Source organism: Rosa chinensis, chromosome 4 (assembly GCF_002994745.2).
Source record: "Rosa chinensis cultivar Old Blush chromosome 4, RchiOBHm-V2, whole genome shotgun sequence".
NCBI lineage: Eukaryota > Viridiplantae > Streptophyta > Magnoliopsida > Rosales > Rosaceae > Rosa > Rosa chinensis.
Window position 1 is genome coordinate 61,063,877 of NC_037091.1, and position 18,662 is coordinate 61,082,538.

At 37.8% G+C, this 18,662-nt stretch overlaps 1 protein-coding gene and 1 long non-coding RNA gene across 6 annotated transcripts; both read right to left on the reverse strand.

Annotated features, from left to right (window-relative positions):
* Window positions 1-6,243: 6,243 nt before the first annotated feature.
* Window positions 6,244-8,605, reverse strand: LOC112200226. Of its 5 annotated transcripts, none has more exons than XR_005810287.1 (6): window positions 8,465-8,605; window positions 8,008-8,211; window positions 7,452-7,637; window positions 7,250-7,308; window positions 7,025-7,083; window positions 6,244-6,750 (listed from the first exon to the last, which is right to left on the reverse strand). It is a non-coding gene; the product is annotated as an uncharacterized LOC112200226 (long non-coding RNA). The 5 variants fall into 5 exon arrangements; XR_005810285.1 differs by having other exon boundaries at window positions 7,250-7,302; window positions 7,401-7,637; XR_002936211.2 differs by having other exon boundaries at window positions 7,401-7,637.
* A 5,779-nt stretch (window positions 8,606-14,384) lies between these two features.
* Window positions 14,385-18,660, reverse strand: LOC112197586 (LRR receptor-like serine/threonine-protein kinase RPK2). The gene has a single exon (XM_024338322.2). The coding sequence runs from the start codon at window positions 18,129-18,131 to the stop codon at window positions 14,745-14,747; it is 3,387 nt and encodes a 1,128-aa protein (XP_024194090.1). The 5' UTR covers window positions 18,132-18,660; the 3' UTR covers window positions 14,385-14,744.
* Between the last annotated feature and the right edge of the window lie 2 nt (window positions 18,661-18,662).

Below are 18,662 nucleotides of genomic sequence, written 5' to 3' on the forward strand. Positions count from 1 at the left end.
GAAATTAGATAATGGTCATGTGGCAGATTCTCATCACTGAAATAGTATTCTATTTGCTTCACAATTTTATCCCTCAACGATGCTGATGGAACCCCTGAATTCAAAGAATGAGATCCCATACTTGGCTGACCTAATTGGTAACATGGATCATGACCAAAAAACTGAGGTGTAACGAGCGGCACGGATCCAAAAATAGGATTAAAGAAATTGGCAGCGTAATATCGAGGTTGAGGCTGATTTGGGTGCACAAAACCTTGAACTGGATTAATGTATCCACTAATGCTGCATGCCTGGTTATGATATCCATAAACAGGAAGAACGTGAGGCTGGTGTAGCATAGGTTGAAAAGGTGGTGCTGCAACATCTTGTATGCCTGGTTTGAAGGGTTGTAGTGAAGAAGGAATAGGATGTTGGTTTTCATGTAGAGACAAAAAGGGCTTGGCAGCAGGATTGAGACTTCTTGACCTATGGTCCTTACCAGCTACATGCTGCTGATGCATTGTCATCATGGAAAGGCTTGCAGATTGATCAAGAAGCAAGGAGCTTGAAGTTATTGGGGGCTAATGAAATAAGCACTGGAGAGATTTGGAGTTCTCATGGCAAACCCCAGGCTTTTAATTTATAACATGCCAATATTCCTTTTCCAAGATCTTTTTGGATATCGATTCCTTGTCCTTCATGGATTGTGGTCCAAAAGGATTTTAGGCATCCTTAAACTTTCCTAGTATTAACCGGCAATCCAGATCCTGTAATTGAGCAAAAACCTGATATTTATAAAGTCGATAGGTTATTGCATTGGCTTTATGACTTAAAAAAAGAAAAAGAAAAGACTTCGAAACTTTAATTTAAGGGTTATTATCACAAATGGTACCTGAACTATAGCTCAATCTTATCGATAGTACCTGAATTTCAATTTTGATCACAATTAGTACCCGAACTTTTCGATTTCATTTTAAATAGCACCTAGAGCCACCTCTGGTCACTATTCCGACTAAAGTATCTTTACAAAGTGAGTTCTTAAGAATCAGACCAAAAAAAAAAAAAATGTGAGTTCTTAAGAAAATATGCTCTTATAGTCGATATATAACAATAGCTAGTAAGCAAGTTCCAATAATAGACCGATATTTTCAGGCGGACTGACCTTCATCCCTACCCAAAACAAAAGTGTAAAAAGCATAATGCACACTAGAGCCGAGTCCCATGGGTTTGAGCAAGGAGCTCGATCACTTTTTAAACCACAAAAACAGTTGCATGGAACAACTGACATTCTATGCCATAACTTTTTTTTTTTTTCTTGGCAAAAGAAAAGGTAATTAAATTTAAGAGAGATCAACACCAAAAGGGGAGACATGATACCAAAACCCCTTACAAAGAATAAAAATTCAAAAAACATTATCAAACCATGAAAATGGTTGAAGATTAACTAAAGTCCAAACAACTAAAGGTTGAGACGCATTCTAGCTGTCCTATTAATTACAAGGTACCTTAAACTCGATTTACATTGTTTTGCCTTGAATTTTTTGTGTTGATTCTATGCCATGCCTTTATCGTATATGCATTCTCATCTTAGAGGTTCTATGCTTTCATCATAACTAGTTAATATCGATCCCGGTAATATAATCTCAGTTTTCTGATAACTCTTAATGAAAACACCAGACGGAACAATATATAACTCAATGTCTTGTATAACTAACAAGACTTGATAATCAAACAACTCAAGTAAAAAGAACACAAGCTTTTGCTGACGCAGTGTAAACCTCTCCACTGAGGAAACTTCACTGCGTGGCTTTTAACGTAGCCAACACGAGAAATCAATCCAATATGAAACGCTAGAGTTTACAGAATACAAGTAGTGTTGTTCATAACAAACACTTTCGCTTAGCAACAAATGCCAACTTGTTTTACAACTGTTCTAACTCCTAACTAGATCAACACAACATTCTAGACAATCTATCTTCAACCTTCCTTGCACTCAAACGAATCACTGATCTTGAGAATGAATTATGAACGTGAGAGATTATGCAATAGAATACATGAAACAAGCAGAGAGAGTTTTCAGAAATTGATTTGAACAAAAAAATGAGTAGTTCAAGAGAGAACAATTTTATGCATCAAAACTCTACCTCTAACTGCAGTTTCAAAACCTTTTATAAGGGAGGAAGACTCCCCCTCAATCAAATCTCTTTTTGGACCACAGAATAAGATATGTAAGTAAGGTTTTAAAACTAAAATCAATTCTTCCTATCTTTGTGTAAATCCGATCTCTACTTGATATGCATGCCGAAAACCTTTTAAAGAGGATAAGCATATCAGATCCATTTATCCAATAGGCAAATCAATTTAATTTATGCACAATGATATGAAATGAATCCTACCATTAACTCAAGATCAGTGATAGTGATTCTCCTTGATTTTCTCTTGGTGATCCGATATTGCAGACTTCTTTGATTTTCTTTAAGCCTCCGAACAAGTAGGAGAGATACTCTCCTAGTGCTTTGCATTTTCTGATTTCCTTGTGGCTTTGGGAAAGTCATGTGTTGAATAGAGATAGTCCAATGTACTTACACTTAAGTTTCATATCGTAAAGATGCACGTCTCCATAACCTCTGAGGCCCGGACGGAGCAGCAGCTCGCCTGTGTGGACTGAGCATACCGGGAGAGGCCGTCCCAACTTCTGCCACTCATCAGCAAAGACAATACCCTCCTTAACCCACAACTGATTTTGGTAATCTTTCAATATCCATATGCTAGCTCATCACCGAAACAAGCCCTAAGTCGTGGCGAAATATAGCCACACATCCATTCACTTCAATTATGTAACCGGCATAACAGTGTTCATAATCTTGAGGAAGTGGAATTAATCTGAATCTCTCTTCTCCGACATCAAAAGCAGGGTTACGCCCTTCATATTCCTTTCCGCCCAACGTATGGCCCCATGGATGCACACATTTCTACGATTAAAGTAGGCTATAGCTGCTATTTCAAAAAAAGTAGGCTATAGCTGCAGCATCCAGATCGGGATCATCGAGGCCTATGTTTTGTACATTCCTCCATGAATTACTTGTCCTACCCAGAGTGAAAATCTCGAACATGAAACTACTCCTCCTTGTCTTTGAATTACGATGCACGTCCCCACGGAAAACCTTATACTCGTTTGTAAGAGGACTGAACCCGATATAATAGACTGTACGTCCGCCCAGAGTTGGAACCGGACTTTGAAGCATATTGAGAAACTGGAAGAGTAGTGAACTCTCGAGTGCATGGATTAAATATACCAACAGGGACAGCGACATCATAATTATAAAGACAGATTAATCCATTACACGACGTCATCTCCGAATTGTGGCTTAGAAGGTCAATGGCTGGCGGTGTAGAACTATTAGTAAACCCTAATTCAGACCTCCATTTAAAAATTGAATACTGCAAAGGAATTCGTAAATGGCACCTATTTTGGTGGAAATTGAAGTGAGGAATTTAAATAACGAATTCATTCGTTTTTTTCCACAAAGAAATTTAAAATTTCCAATCTGATAATGCCAAACAAGGGAATTTGACTTTTAGAAATTATGAAATCCTCACTTTCAATTAAATTCCATCATTTTTTTCCCTCATCCAAACACACTCTAAGAACACAATCATCTTCCACCCAGACCTCAAGTCTTCTCAAATCATATGATCTTTCCTTCTATTCCTATATATGCTCAGAACTAGGGTCATGACAATCACTATTAATTATGGAAGATTACATAAGTAGGAAGATGATAGTGAATTAGAGTTATTACAATCCTCTATTAATTGTGACAATCATCCAGACCTCCATTATTGAGGATAATGGATGCAATTAACAATGATAGCATCAAGTTTCTTTGGAGCTTTTGGGCATGGCTTAATGGCTATATACGATAGAAATGCCTCCATAGCAACCATTCACATATCATGCTTGACATGCGCCTCAACAACTCGACCTCATAGGCCAAGGAATTGATTGCGTCCTCCACCCCTGGCCACATTGACAGAGGTACACCTGCGTGCGTTGGTTATGGCTACTGCAGTTCTAGTGTTGAATAACTAATTATCAGTTGATTTGTTCAATTTTTTTTTATTGATTGCCTTTTAGATATTGTACATGCACAAGGGCAACAAGGGAATATTTACAAAAAAATTTAAGATGTAGGATGAACTGAGAAGATAATAGGGTGGCAATAGCCTCACCCTTATTTTTTTCAATCTATAAATATTACATCATAATCATGAGAACTGCATAATCCATTCCAGATGTAGCAGACCAACGAGACGAGAACCTTTCAAGAGCTAGAGACCTGCTTCCGAATTATTAGAATATTTTTGTTGATAAACGTGTCGTCAACATAAGTACGTAATATATATTTAAAAAAATTGATGAACATTTTTTGCTAAATATCATCAATGTGTGTAATTCACATTTAAAAATGATTGGTGAAACATTTTTTTTTAAGGGGTTTGAAACCCAATCTACCGGTGAGGGTCAACCTAACAGTGAGGAACATATCAATAGGAGAAGTGTTATCTAGTCAATAATTATCTATATGACAAAAGCTAATAATGTGCAATAATCTATGCACTACACCTTTCGCTTCACAATAAATAAGTTTGAATGTGAACGGATAAAATTCACTCAAGCCTAACAATCCTCCACAAAATACAACCTATTGCAGAAAAATCATCCTTGTCAAAGCACAATCACTCTCAATGTCCACGTACACTAGCCAATCCTTGGTGAATAAGCACTAGGAGCCTGAGCTTCCACTTGTATAGCTGATCGAACAAACAGGAAGGGTAGTGCAATAGCAGCTAAGCACGTACCTAATTGGTCTTTGATGACTGCCCTTAGGTCTTCCACTTTGTGGATGTTGCCAGCGAGTAGGAGACCAAGAGCCTTTTTTCCTTCATTTCTTTCACTGGGTGCGCTTTCTGATATCAACTAGTTTAACTTTAACAAACCAACTAGCAGCATATTATGGAAATTTCCTCCCTTCTACTCTGTCCACAATGCCCTAAGCTTTTGCAAAAAGATCCCTCTCGAAATACCTTTTTTTTTTTTTTTTCCTTTTCAGAAACCTCTCTTTCTTATCAACCCACCCGTCAAAAAACCTCTCAACTCCTAAGCCGCCTCATTCTTCTTACTTGGTTTCTCTCCTGAACGCACAACCACGGGAGTAGATTCCATGCACCTAAGACCATATGCACTGACAGCACGTGGTCACGTGCGCCGTTAGTGGAAGATAGACGTTAGCTAATCTTCAGTTAGTCAACAACAATGAAATTGAGACAAAAAAATCTGCAGTGGAGTAAAAATAAGTTTTACCGCCCAACTAAAACCTCCCATCCCCCAACTAAAGCCTCCCCCCTGCAGATGACTCTACCCAGATTCATAACACGACTCGGGTCGGAGAGATCCCTACAGCCCGATTAGACTAGACAGCAGAGGGCAGAGGTCGTGGTAATCGAATAAACCCAAGATCTAACAGTCTCCGGTCAAGGTTCGTCGCCGACATTTCTCCGTCACCTGTCCGGAGCGACTACAAAATTGTAAGCGCTGAGGTTTAGCGGTTCTGACAGCTAACCCAAATGCTGTACATAAAGACCAAGCTCAACTTTGAAATCCTTTAAGCACCTATTGTATGAATGATAGTATAACACCTTGTTTTAATCCAATTGCAGAGAGCAGTACACACAACTGTTCTCAAGAGGGTAACTCATCTCCATGACTCCAGATAATTATCCTCAAAGAAGAATGGGGTGGTCCTCAGTCTAAAAGAAAACCATGGTGCTGCCTTGAGAAAATACCCAGGACGCCTTGTCATCAACACAAGGTCCAACTGCTGTATAACACTAGAATTTGTTTCTCTTGTCTATTACAGTATAGTTTACCTTTTTTTTTTTAAGGACTACAATGTAGTTTACCTTGCCAAACCAAAATTCATATAACTATTGTTAGTTGTTGTCGAGTAGTATGTAAATTGATCATTGACTATTTCTATACATGAGTTGTTGCACCATTTGTCCCTTTTTGAGTCTTGGACAACATCTTTTCTTTCAAACTCTTGTATGCAACATCAGTCCTGACTCAAGTATCAATTTGTTAGATTTCCTCTCAATTCAGTTACATTTGCTTATCTCGATCAATTGTTGTAAAAGTCTATTATTTGGTTATTGCACCATTCAATTTCAAAAACAAAAGGATAACTTTGATGGATCAAAGAAGTAGATTTACACAAGTACATGCTATATTTTCACAAAGAATATAACTACACAGAGAGCCAAATGATTACCAGTTCATGGGACTCAATCTTCAAGTTGATTAACTATAAAACAGACATAAAGCTAGCTAAATTAAATTGTTAACAGCATTTGTTCAAGTCTTCTAGATAGGCATAAAGAACTTCAAGAGCCATGCGTACACATCTTTTTCACAAGCCTGTTCTTCATACTTTGATACTGGACCATTCCAACAGTTTCATCCAACAATGATTCTTCCAAATAGTGTGGATATAAATCAATATATTGATGTAGTTAATACGTTACAGATATTTTGATTCTCTTTTAATACCAGATCCTCTTCTTGCCTCACTGCGTCTCACAACTCGGGTTCTCTCTCTGCTTTGTCTATCTATGGAGAGGGTGCTACTTGAGCAAACTCAGCTTGAGTAAGCTTCTCATCCATTCAAGCTTGCACAATAACTTTCTTCAGCTCACTTGGCATATGTTCATCTACAATCACAATAGATGACATTCAAGCACATGGAGAAACAGAAGCAAAAAAAATACATGCATAGATACATTAAGCTCAGCAGGGTTGACATTTAAGCTAGAGTAAATATGGCAAGAAGCTAGAGTTCGGAAAACTGATATAAACCAGATTAGAGAGCTTAAGTCATGGCAAGATTAAGGAAACATAGTCAACTGCACACAAGCACATATGTACACTTAATATTAACATATAGGAATGCACAAGGACCAACAAATAGAACAGCATAGATCATACTCGGACTCGAGCACTGTCTGAATACTGAATATTTTTTGCGTATGCTGTATGCATCTCCCCTGCATTATTCAACAAAGAAAATCTAAAGTTCAACTACACAAAATCACAAGAAAGAAATGAACAACCTCCACCTAATTTTAATGGAGTGAAAGTAGCAATGATGCACTATGAAACTAAATAAGCCGAGAGAAGACCATAAGCAAGTAATTAGAAGAATGAGCTTACCACTTTTGGGTCTCAATAATGTTCAGTAGTAGCAGTTTGTTCTTATTACCAATCTGCAGCTAATGATAAAATTATTTTTAGAAATCATACCTCAAAGTAAAAACAAGTTATTGTAAGGTCACAATTAGCATGAAGAATATAATCATTATACCTTCTACTTTTTTGTTCAGAAAAGCTTCATGAATTCAGAATCTACACATACCAACTTCCTTTTGAATGATTCGCATCCCAGCAATGTGAATTAAATTCAACCAATGTTCCATCAGTTTAAGATTGAATTAGGCATTGAACATAATTGTATCCTGCTTAATTCACACAAATGGTGTTCCACTTCAAGGGACTAGCAAGGTTGTGTTTCTTTCCAAAGGCTTGTCCATGTCCTTTATATCTGCACCGAAATTCACAGTAGTATGAAATGGCATGACAAAGATATATAAACTAGATCAGCAAGAATGTAACCTACTTGGGCATCTGGCGTCTAGTTTCTTTTACGAGAAAGATACGAGAAAAAGTATCAAACTATAACTAGAATTTCATGAACTGTTCACTTGATCCATAGTTCAAAATCAATATTCACAGCGTCAATTTGTTGGTAATGATAATAGTCATTAACCCACCTAGCCTTATTTGAATTCGTATCAGAAGCATGAAATTTCCATTGTATAGTAAAAAAGCATGTTTCAAGTTCAAATTGCATAATTGAAATAAATTTACAATAGAAACTCGGCAAGAAATGGGAAAGCCGATCAGGAATATACCTTAAAGGGCCAAAAGATCGGAGACATCAATCCAGGAAGTGACTGAAACTGAGACCTTACTGAGCTCCCGCCGTGACCTCATCCCGTGACATTTGAAATGGCTGCCATTCCAGCAATGTTGATTTGGAGACTGAAGAATGATTTAGGAATTTCCGCAGAGAGTGAAGGAGAGGAATTTGGGAAGCGGAGACACCTTGGTTCGCTCTGTTAATTGAAACAAAAACCAAATTTGAACAAACCCAATAGATTGGATCTCCCAAATTGCTCCCTAAATTTGTAATTGAAAAATTAAAAGAATTAAACCCCCCTCATTCTATGTATCTCTGTATTCAAAATGTAGATATCTCAGAGACCTCTATGTATCTCTTTTTGCAAATTCTAGATTTCTCGAAACCCCTAAGCCTACCCAGACACACAAAAAAGCATTTAGAGGAAGGAAGAGGAGGAAGAGAAATACCACAAAGCCGGTGAGCTTCCTTTGCCTAACAATGGGAATCTTGGTGCCTTGGATTTGCTACGAGATAGAGAGAATCTTCTGACAATCTGGGTATGAAGAAGATGGATAATGGGAGAATATGGAGGTATTAAAGTTAGGGATAGCGTTTTATGATTTTTTTTTTCTTTAATTGAATCAAAGTGAGGGAATATGAAAGTAGATAGCGGGAATTTTAAGTTGATTTGAATATTTTACCGCCATAAATTAAACAACCATTGAAAATTTTTGCAAAATTTTGAAAATTTTAAGTTCTGGCGGCATTCTTTTCCCAAGTTTTCACTTTTTTCTTGACTTTTAGTTTTAAATCTATAACAAGAAAGAAATAAAAACATTATCAATGCTATTAATATTTAAAAGCACCCACTTTTAGAAATACTTTTCAATCGTTTCAAACAAAAAAAGAAATACTTTTCAATATATTAAGGATATTATAGAATTTTAAAAAATGTCAAGAAAATAAATAAAAATAAAATATTAAATTGTGAGAAGTTTCCAACCCAATTTTTTTTTTGCGGTTTTCATATTAGTTTCAACTTTGATCCATGTGGTCAACCAAATGTACGTCTTTAATTAGTTTTATCAAAAGAAAACTGAAGTGAGAGAGGATGTTAGGTTTATAATTTTATGTAGGTAGATATGACGAATGAGAGAGGATGTCAAGTTTAAATTTATGTAGTTTTTTTATTTATCGAATAGCAAGAAATTCCAATATGCTTCTTAGGATATCGAATCGCAATAAATGTATATCTTTTTAGATATCACATGATCAGCGGAAAAGAAATTAATCAAACCAACCATTTGATGCGATGACTAAGATATGTTATACATTTGGTAAATATCTCAGCCAAATTTATCCTCATCTCAACCTCGTTTGACGTGGTCAACCGAATATACATTTATATTCATGTATTAATTAATTAGATTTCTCAAAGAGCAACTTAATCAAGACCGTATAACGTAGCACCATCGAAGGCGAGAAGCGGTGTTCGACATCGAGGCATGGTTCATGCCCAGCGCTGACTGTTGGGAGTCGTTTTTCTGGCGTAGATAAGCATGGGAGATGAGGTTATTGGTAGAAGCCGGCGTGGATTTGCGTTGGTATTTCGATGGAATAGATTTCTGGTGGTCATTGGGCACCTGCGGCTGTAGACGATGCTTTTGATGATGGCGATGGCGCTTCTTCTGGAAGTGACGCTACAAGTGGCCGCGACTTGTTTGACGCTAGTGTTACAGATCTGGCCGGATTTGATCAGCGATGTTTGGGTGCCCAACCTCTGGGTGTCCAGATCAGATAGTTGGGGTGTATGGTTGGGCTTCTTTTGGGCCAAAGGTATATCTCAGTTGGGCTTGACTATTTGGATTTGGGACCCAGGAAGTGTTCCGCATGGTATCTTGGTTATCCATATTATTTCGGGTGTACCGTGTTTATGTGCAAGTAGCAGATTGCTCATCTCTACATTCTATAAGAGATCTCAGTACAATATTATTGTGAGTACCACAATTGCGTGTCTGGCGAACAGTGTTACTTGTGCTAGGATGAATATAGTTTTGATTAGTCTACTGATCTCTTGCATGCTCGGATTGCAGATTCTGATGGTTTGGTTTCCAAATCTTAAGGTCATGGCAATTGTCTCATTGTTGGTAATTATCTTGAGGAGGCTGGGAATTTACCTTCAGTTTTTTGCTAGTTTCTCTATAAGTGATTTAGAGCAGTATTTTATTGTACATGAATAACCTGTTGGTGTATTCCACAACAACCTTGAAAAGATTTAACAACAGAAATTTAACTAAAACTAGATGTTCTTACCAAAAGAAAGTAACTTTTTGATATTGATGCAAAATAGAGAGAAGCTTAGCGGTTTGAAATCTCAATTGTTCTGTCAAGCCTCCGAGTAATATGCATAGAACCTGCGAACCCAAACAATAAGATGCATACAGGTTATAATGTACTAAAATTCAGTGCTTGAGGCAAACAAAACCAATTAAATAAAGGGAATGAAATTCACCAAAAACAACCAAACTGAGCAAGTGAAACTCTCGCGAATAGGAGAAGAAGTCTAGCAGCTCGAACTAAGGAGGAGGGGTGCCAGTGATGGTTCCTCCTTCGCTTCTTGCCTATGTAGATGACCTTTTGTCATACTTATCTGTAGGCTTCACAGGCAACTTCCAAATTGAGTTTCTGAATTGTGTGAAGACGGTGGGACTTTTGGAGTTCTCAAATTCTATTTCTATATTTCGGGACCAACAACCCAGCAACTAGCAAGAGTAGAGTTAAATATTCCGACCACCCTCAAAACGATGTCGTTGCATATTCTCTTTCTTGTTCGTATATGAAAAAATTAAAACGTCGTAATAATTTGAATATCCCACCTCTTTTTTTTTTGTCAATCCCGCCTAATACTCTAACCCCAACAGCACAACCCTAAACCTGACATCTCATGGTCATAAAATATATATATATATATATAATATAAAAATACATATCATGTTCATGACAAGCTTTCGAGTAGAAAATTTTCGTGTCAATTCTAAGTTCTGAATATTCTATATAGTTATTTTAGTTTGAAGATAATCGTCTTAATTGACATCTCACAAGGCTAATCTCTTTTTCTTCTTTTTTTCACAATACACTATATGACTAATACACACACACACACACATATGAGGTCGAATTTATCATTTATAATTTTAGATTTTTTGCAAAATCACAAAATAAAGATGTGTCTATTAACTTTGTCTGACTTATTCATTGGTTATAAATAATTGTATACTGTTAAATATCAAAACGGTCTATGATCATAAATACGGTCAAACCAACCATTGGATCCGAGCTTTGGATATTATATGAACATGGTAAAATTCTGACCTACTGTCATATTCATTTCAATCTTGATCTATATGGTCAATTGAATCTACATTTATACACTTATATTTATTCATTATATTTTTCAAAGCCTAGTTTAAAAGAGAGCAGATGCTAGACTGAACATTTTTTCACGGGTTGATTAAGCTCATCCGTATGAGAGTGTGGTCGCGAACCTCTTGAAAATCAGAGTCGTAACACATCCGTTATCAGCATTTTAGAAAAAATGATATTTCTATAATAACTTGAATGAGAGTTGACCACCTTGATCGTGCCCCAAATGACAATGTACAAGGCCAATCTTTTTCACACTAACCATATTAGTGATATTACTGCATGGAGGATACACGGACAAAGTTGAATCCACCAATTTTCATTTTTCATTTCTCATATCGACTAAATATTGATATTTCTAGTAGGATTGTCTAACTTCTTCATTGGTTAAATAGAAATGTATGCCTTTCAAAATGAACATGGTGAATAAGAAAGAGATTGGTCAAATCGACCATTGGATATGATGATCGATCGGGATTTTACATGCATATGGTAAAAATCTTAGCCACATTCGTTCTCTATTTGACTCGATCCAACCTACTATACTCTTTTTTTTTAGAACGAACCTACATATCATTAATTTATACCCTTCTATTTATTCATTATAATTTTTAACAAGCAATTTAATTCAGATGAGCTCCTAGGTTGAAAATTTGTACAATAATAGTTGAAGCTTCGACATTAAAGCTTGTGGTCGCAAACTTTTTTGAAAATTGTTTTCTCAATGTTTTGTTAATATTTACAAAAAAAAATTTTTGGGTAAATAACCGTAATCAACTGTTCACTATCTCAGTCAAGGCCTAAATGATGACAAATATGGCTAATTGTTTCACACGGTGCATATTACTATGTGCTAAATATATAAACAATGGCAAATCTCTTTTATGTCATTATCGATGTTTCAAATCGTACAAAATCTCTACATGCCTACTAGTGTGGTCAGACTTTTTTACTACTTATATACAAACGTATATCTTCCAAGATAAATAACGTGAACAGAAAAGAAATTGCTAATTTGACCGTTGGATGTAATCACTATGGCATAAAATGGCTACGGTAAAAAATTTACCTTCTTTAGTATTCGTTTACATATCTATCACATTTGTCAACTATATTCTATTAAACTAAAATGCCCGTAACCTAAATTTTATTTAAGCACCATAGATTCCTAAAGAAGGATTTAAAAAAAAAAAAAAAAATTTGTTAAGAAGAGGTCGAGCAAGTAATGCGCTTATATAATTCTTTCTTTTTAATGATTGAAACAATAAATTTTTATTTAAGTATATTCTTTATTAAAGAAAAAAACAGCAAACATAGAGTTTGAGGTGGAAGCTGCCTGAACCTAGAGAGGGAAAATGATATTCAAAGTTAAATAAAATGTCCATGAAATATTTTTACTTCATATTTTTGTAATTAATATAGTTTGTTTATTTATGTATTTCGAAGTCTAAGTATCGTAGTTATTAAAAAATAAATAAAGATAAACACAAAACAAAATTAAAAAAATTGAAAAACTAATTAATGTAGTTTTTTTATATATGTATTTTGAGGTCTTTTTAAAATATTGTAATTTTGAAAAAAAAAAAGAAGAAGAAGAAGGTGAAAACGCAAGAAATATAAAATAAAATGAAAACAGAAAAAGAAGACTCTAATGTTGTCATGGTTCGAACCCGCATCAAAGAGTGCATATTATGTGCACCTACCGCTGTACCAATTACAATTGGTGAGAAATATTGCTTCCTTTCTATATATAACTGTCAGCTCTCTGATGCCCAGAAATACCCAGAAAACGCAGATTCATGTTTGCTTATTGTTCCTCTCTTCTTCGACGTCTTCCTTCAATTTGAAGGTCCATGGGACAAGTTAAACGCTGTTCCGATCTGAATATCAGTGGGATTGAATTGAGATTCTTGTCATCGTCGCCTTGACCGCCGCCGGCTCCGACTAAGTCTGCGGCCCATGATAGCAATCCTGCCATAATTCACTCTCTCTGTGAATTTGCAGTGTTGGGGTTTTGAAATTGAAACTAGAAAGAGAGCAATTCCTCCATTCCCAAAACCTCAAATACAATGATATCGCCGGTCGACTGTTCTACTCCCTCTCTCTCTGTTGGTTTTGGCTTGAAACTTACCATGGTTTTTACCCTTTTGATAAATTTTACCTTCTTGACTTTTTTTTTTGGATTCAATCCCAGCAAAGTTAACGTCTGTTAACAAAAAGTTTGTATGTATGGATGACTCAGATTACATAAATAACCGAGTCTACAAATGAATGGCTGTGATTATTTTTTGATATTAAAATATTCATCAGTGCAAGTGCACCAACGGTGCATAGAATCCTCTTCCGCACAACCACAGTATGTTCTTCCCCTGCTCTTCTATTCCTCACCGCCCAGTCCTTTGAGGATTTAGACGAGATGACACATTTCTCTATGCTTTCTGCAATTTCTGCTTTACCTATTATTGTCCCGTGGTTTCTCAAAGTTGGGACTTTTATTTCTCTTAATCATTTGTGCCTTATTGAAACAATTGAGCATCCAGGTGACAGCTTTAGTACTGCAACATCCCAAACCGTAAAAATAGATTTAAGCAATAGATGGGGTTCTTTAAATTAGTAATTCTCTAAGGGCTGAAGTTACACAAGGGTCATGTAAGATTGGAGCTGCCTTTTGCCCTTTTCTTTAGTCTGATTCATGGATACAAAAAAAAAAAAAAAAAAACTCTTTTCCATATTAAACATCCGACATAAATGTGTCACTAGCAAGAACAGTTACAACTTCAAAATAAACCTGGAAAAGGTAAACAATCAACATTATGAGTAACTAATCTATAAATGGATTAATGATGATGGAGTAAAACAATAACACAACCTCAGTACAGACTGAACTACAAAGGAATGCACAAGAGGTTATCAAACCTCGGGACATCACTCATCTGCATCTGAGCAAACTTCACTAGGTATAAATTTCAACTTCAGCAAGTAATCTTCAAATTATTTGCAATAAGAACATTTTCAGGCGTCTTTGTAAACAGAAAATCATCAAGTCCAGCATGTTAGGGAGACATGAAATGACTAGATAACAAGACGATCAACCTCCGCCATTATAATTGGCAATAAACTGAGACATGTATAGATGCACGTCCCAAAAATTCCTCAGCTCTGGATAAATATACATGTTACAAGAGAGAACAAACAGAGAACCAGTTTTGAGGGATCCTCCAAATGTGAGTCTGCAAGAAAATGTACAAATTACCAGCTTAGCATACCTTCTATACTTACTAAGTTATGGTCTACCTCTTTACCTATACTCTGGTCATCATTCAGCTAGCTTGAAGCAGGTTGTATTCGCTTCAGTATTTGGACAACTTGCTTCATTGTAGGCCTAATGGAGAGGGTCTCAACAGTACATTTGACAGCCAAGTACAGCATCTCAACCAGATCATCTCCGGGTCCTGCCTCCCATAGTCCTTCCATGAATACGTCCTTAGCCCGACCCATTCTTAACAGCATGCACGCCCAAGAAACAATGTTGAAACCATTTCCATGTGAAGAAAATGATGGGTCCAGGGCTTTCTTATCAGAAATCAATTCAAGCAGCACAACACCGTAACTGTAAACATCAGCCTTCTCAGACACACGACAGGTCATAGCATACTCGGGTGCTACGTACCCAAAAGTTCCTGCAACACCAGTTGTAGCATGCGTTTCAGAAGTTCCCAGCAGCCTAGACAATCCAAAGTCAGACAAATAAGCATTCAAGTTATCATCTAACAGTATATTGCTTGGCTTGACATCACGGTGTAGGACACGCGGGATACACTCGTCATGCAGATAAGAAAGTGCATGGGCAATATCCAGAGCAATCTTGTGGAGAATCTTCCAAGTAAAAGACCTTCTAGATCTTTCCTGAATAAAATTTTCCAAATTCCCTCCTGGTAAATAATTATATATGAGTAGCATCTCGGTTTCACTGGCATGGTAACCTATTAAAGTTACCAGGTTGGGGTGTCTCACCCTTCCGAGGGTCTTAATCTCAGCATGGAACTGTTGAACACCGTGAAACCTTCCAACGGCAAGCCTCTTCACAGCTATTATGGTTCCTGGAGCAATTTCTGCTTTGTAAGTTGCCCCAAATCCTCCACTCCCAATGTAGTTACTGGCATTAAAATTCCCTGTTGCTTGAACAATATTCTCAAACGTCAATGGTGCCCCAATTTCCGTGAAAATTGTAATTTCTTTATTTTCAAAACCCTGAACTCTGGAATCTGGAATCCATTTTCTTGTGTAAAAGAAGAGGATAACAAGAGTGAAGAGAACCAACACGATAGCTGATGCAGATACTATGGATGCAATCTCAATTGAGTTTATTCCATCTTGAGAATCAGGACTACCTGGTGGTGAATTGGCAGGGCTACCCAGCTGAGCTGAGTATGGTGCAGCGAGGGAAACAATGCGGCATTGATTAACGAAAGGGTTTCCAAGGACACCGCTACAGTTCATCATATTATTGTTCAATGGAAATGAACCAGACAGGTTATTATATGAGACATTAAATGTAGACAGGGATCTCACATTAGTCAAACCAGAAGGGATGCGGCCAGAGAGCTTATTGTTGTCAAGCATAAAAATAGTTAGGTTTTTCAACTTAACAAGACCTTGCGGGATATCACCAGAAAGAGAGTTTGAAGATAGCTTTAACACTTCAAGGGAGCGTAACTCCACAAAGCTAGCAGGAATCGTACCAGTAAGGTTGTTATTAGCCAAGGACAGGTACTTGAGATACTTCAAATTACTGATACCTGCGGGAATTTGACCCTGCAACTGGTTCCTGCTCAAGTCAAGAAAGACAAGAGGCTTCACATCCCCAAGATCTGGAGGTATTGACCCAGATAAGAGATTTCCAGAGGCATCCAAGAGTCTGAGAGATCTGCACATCATGCCAATCTCGAAAGGAATGCGGCCTGATAACTTGTTGTTGCTAACATTAAATATCATTCCATGTAAGCCATCACACTTTCCTTTTAAGGTTTCAGTAAATGATCCAGTGAACTTGTTCCCACCAGCAAGAAATGCATAAACAGTTCGCTTCCCCAACCTCTCAGGTGCAAGAGGAAGGTGTTGGATTGGACCAGTGAAGTTGTTACCACTAAAATCATGAATCAATGTGAAACTAGCACCAAAAAGTGGTAAATGGGTGTCAAGATAAGTTCTGCAAGTAAAGAGAACTTGATATGCAAATGATGGATTCTGGACGCGGACAAGATCTGAATTTCGGGGCACATGGGGGCACACTGTGAAATTAAATGTGGGGATGGGTCCAGACAAGAGGTTCCCACTGACACTGAAAACGGTCATACAAGGAACTGGGAGTTTGTCATCAAGCTTCCCACTCAGATTATTTGAGCTCAAATTCAGATACTGCAGCTTCTTGCATCTATCAAACACTCCAATCACTTCTCCAGTGAAAAGGTTCTGAGCCAAGTTCACCATTTCCAAGTTCTCACAACCACCCCAATTGCTCGGAAACTGGCCTTCGAGGGTTGCCCTTGGCGCCCAAACTATTCTCAAATTTGGTAAGCTTGTAATCTCCTGGGGAATGGAGCCTTCATAAAAATTGTAATCATCATCCACTCCTTTATATGAGTTAACCGATGAATCTCCATTTGCATTCTGATTGACTGGCAACGGATTAAAAAGATTCGACAGGACAAGTATCGACAAATTGACACACTGTCCGAGCTCAGCGGGGATTGGACCGCTAAGGCTATTTCTAGACACATCCAGAACTTCAAGCCCGCGAATCTTACCAAGTTCACCAGGAATGCCACCATCCAGAGTATTTGAAAACAACAATAGCGTCCGTAACCGCAGACAACTCCCCAAAGTAGGCGGAATCTTCCCAACAAGGAAATTCCCCGACACATCAAAATGCTCAAGATTCAAACAAGACCTTCCAAATTTGGCCGGAATAGATCCATTTAACCTATTTTGAGCCAGATAAAGCCCCTGCAACTTTGCAAAACCACCAAAAAACACAGGGATGGCTCCACTCACTTCATTTCCAGCTAAACTCAAGACCTCCAAATCCCTACATTTCGAAAGCGAAACCGGAACCTCCCCACCAATCCTATTAAACCCAACATTGAAAACCCTCAACTTTCTCAAACCCGAGAACCAACTCGGCAACTTCCCCTCCAACAAATTACCCTCAAGATCAAGCACTTCAAGTTTCTCCAACCCCCAAACCTCCTCGGGAATCTCACCACTAAGTTCATTAAACGGCAGCGATAAAACTCTAAGCTCAGTAAGTTTCCCAACCAAAGGTGAAAGCTTTCCACCTAATTTCCCACCACTAACCTCACCACTCCTCCTCCAAGCCCCAAACCCATCGAACTGAAATTGAAATTTCACAGTCTCAGAGCAAGTAAAAGCTTCAAAGTTACCTCCTTTATTTTCACTCCTCCCGGCTACGCTGAGCGAGACAACCTTGGATTTCGAGTCGCAGGAGACCCCGAACCAGGAACAGTGGTGATCAGAGCTGCCGTGGGCCCAGGTCGACAGAACCCCATCTGGGTCCGACACCGAGGTCTTCAGCTCGAGCAGAACCGACTTCTCCGACCAGCCGTTTTTGTCGCCGGAAACTGAAAAGCACAACAGAAAGGAGAAGACTTTGAGGAGAAACAGGGTGTTTCTGAGGCCACACCATCTCATTTTTGGGTCTTCCAACGAAAGAAAAACAAGACCTTGTTTCTGAGTTGAGTTGAGAGTTGAGGCTGTGAGGGGGAGAAGCACAACAAGACTGAGGTCTTTAAAGGTGGTTTCTTATTTTATTGATTGATTGGAATTTTGGAAATTTCATGCGAATTGCCAAGAGAAGAAAAGAGTGCCTTTTTTTTTCTCTGTGTTATTAAAGAGTGAGAGGACCAATGGGGGAGGTTTGGAGTGTGGGGCCTGGAGGCTGGGTCAAACGTTTAATGCATCAGCTGGTCAACAATACATGGCTGCTGGTTGTGAGACCAATAAAACGATGGAGGGCCCATGCATGTCTGTCCACGTGGCGGTTCGGTTCTTCCAACATTCGCTGCTTGTTGTTTCGAATCTCTGTTGGACCGGGTGACTGATTTCATTTTCTATAAGCTACTTTTACTGACCCCTCAAAATTACTCTTGTGGTAAGTAAATTTATTGGGTTCTTTTTGTGGGTGAGAGGTTGTGAATTTGACTCACAAAAAACAGGTTACAG

Bases quoted from the DNA above. Each gene is read 5' to 3' on its own strand.
- LOC112197586 (XM_024338322.2), bottom strand. From the start codon at position 18,131: ATGAGATGGTGTGGCCTCAGAAACACCCTGTTTCTCCTCAAAGTCTTC.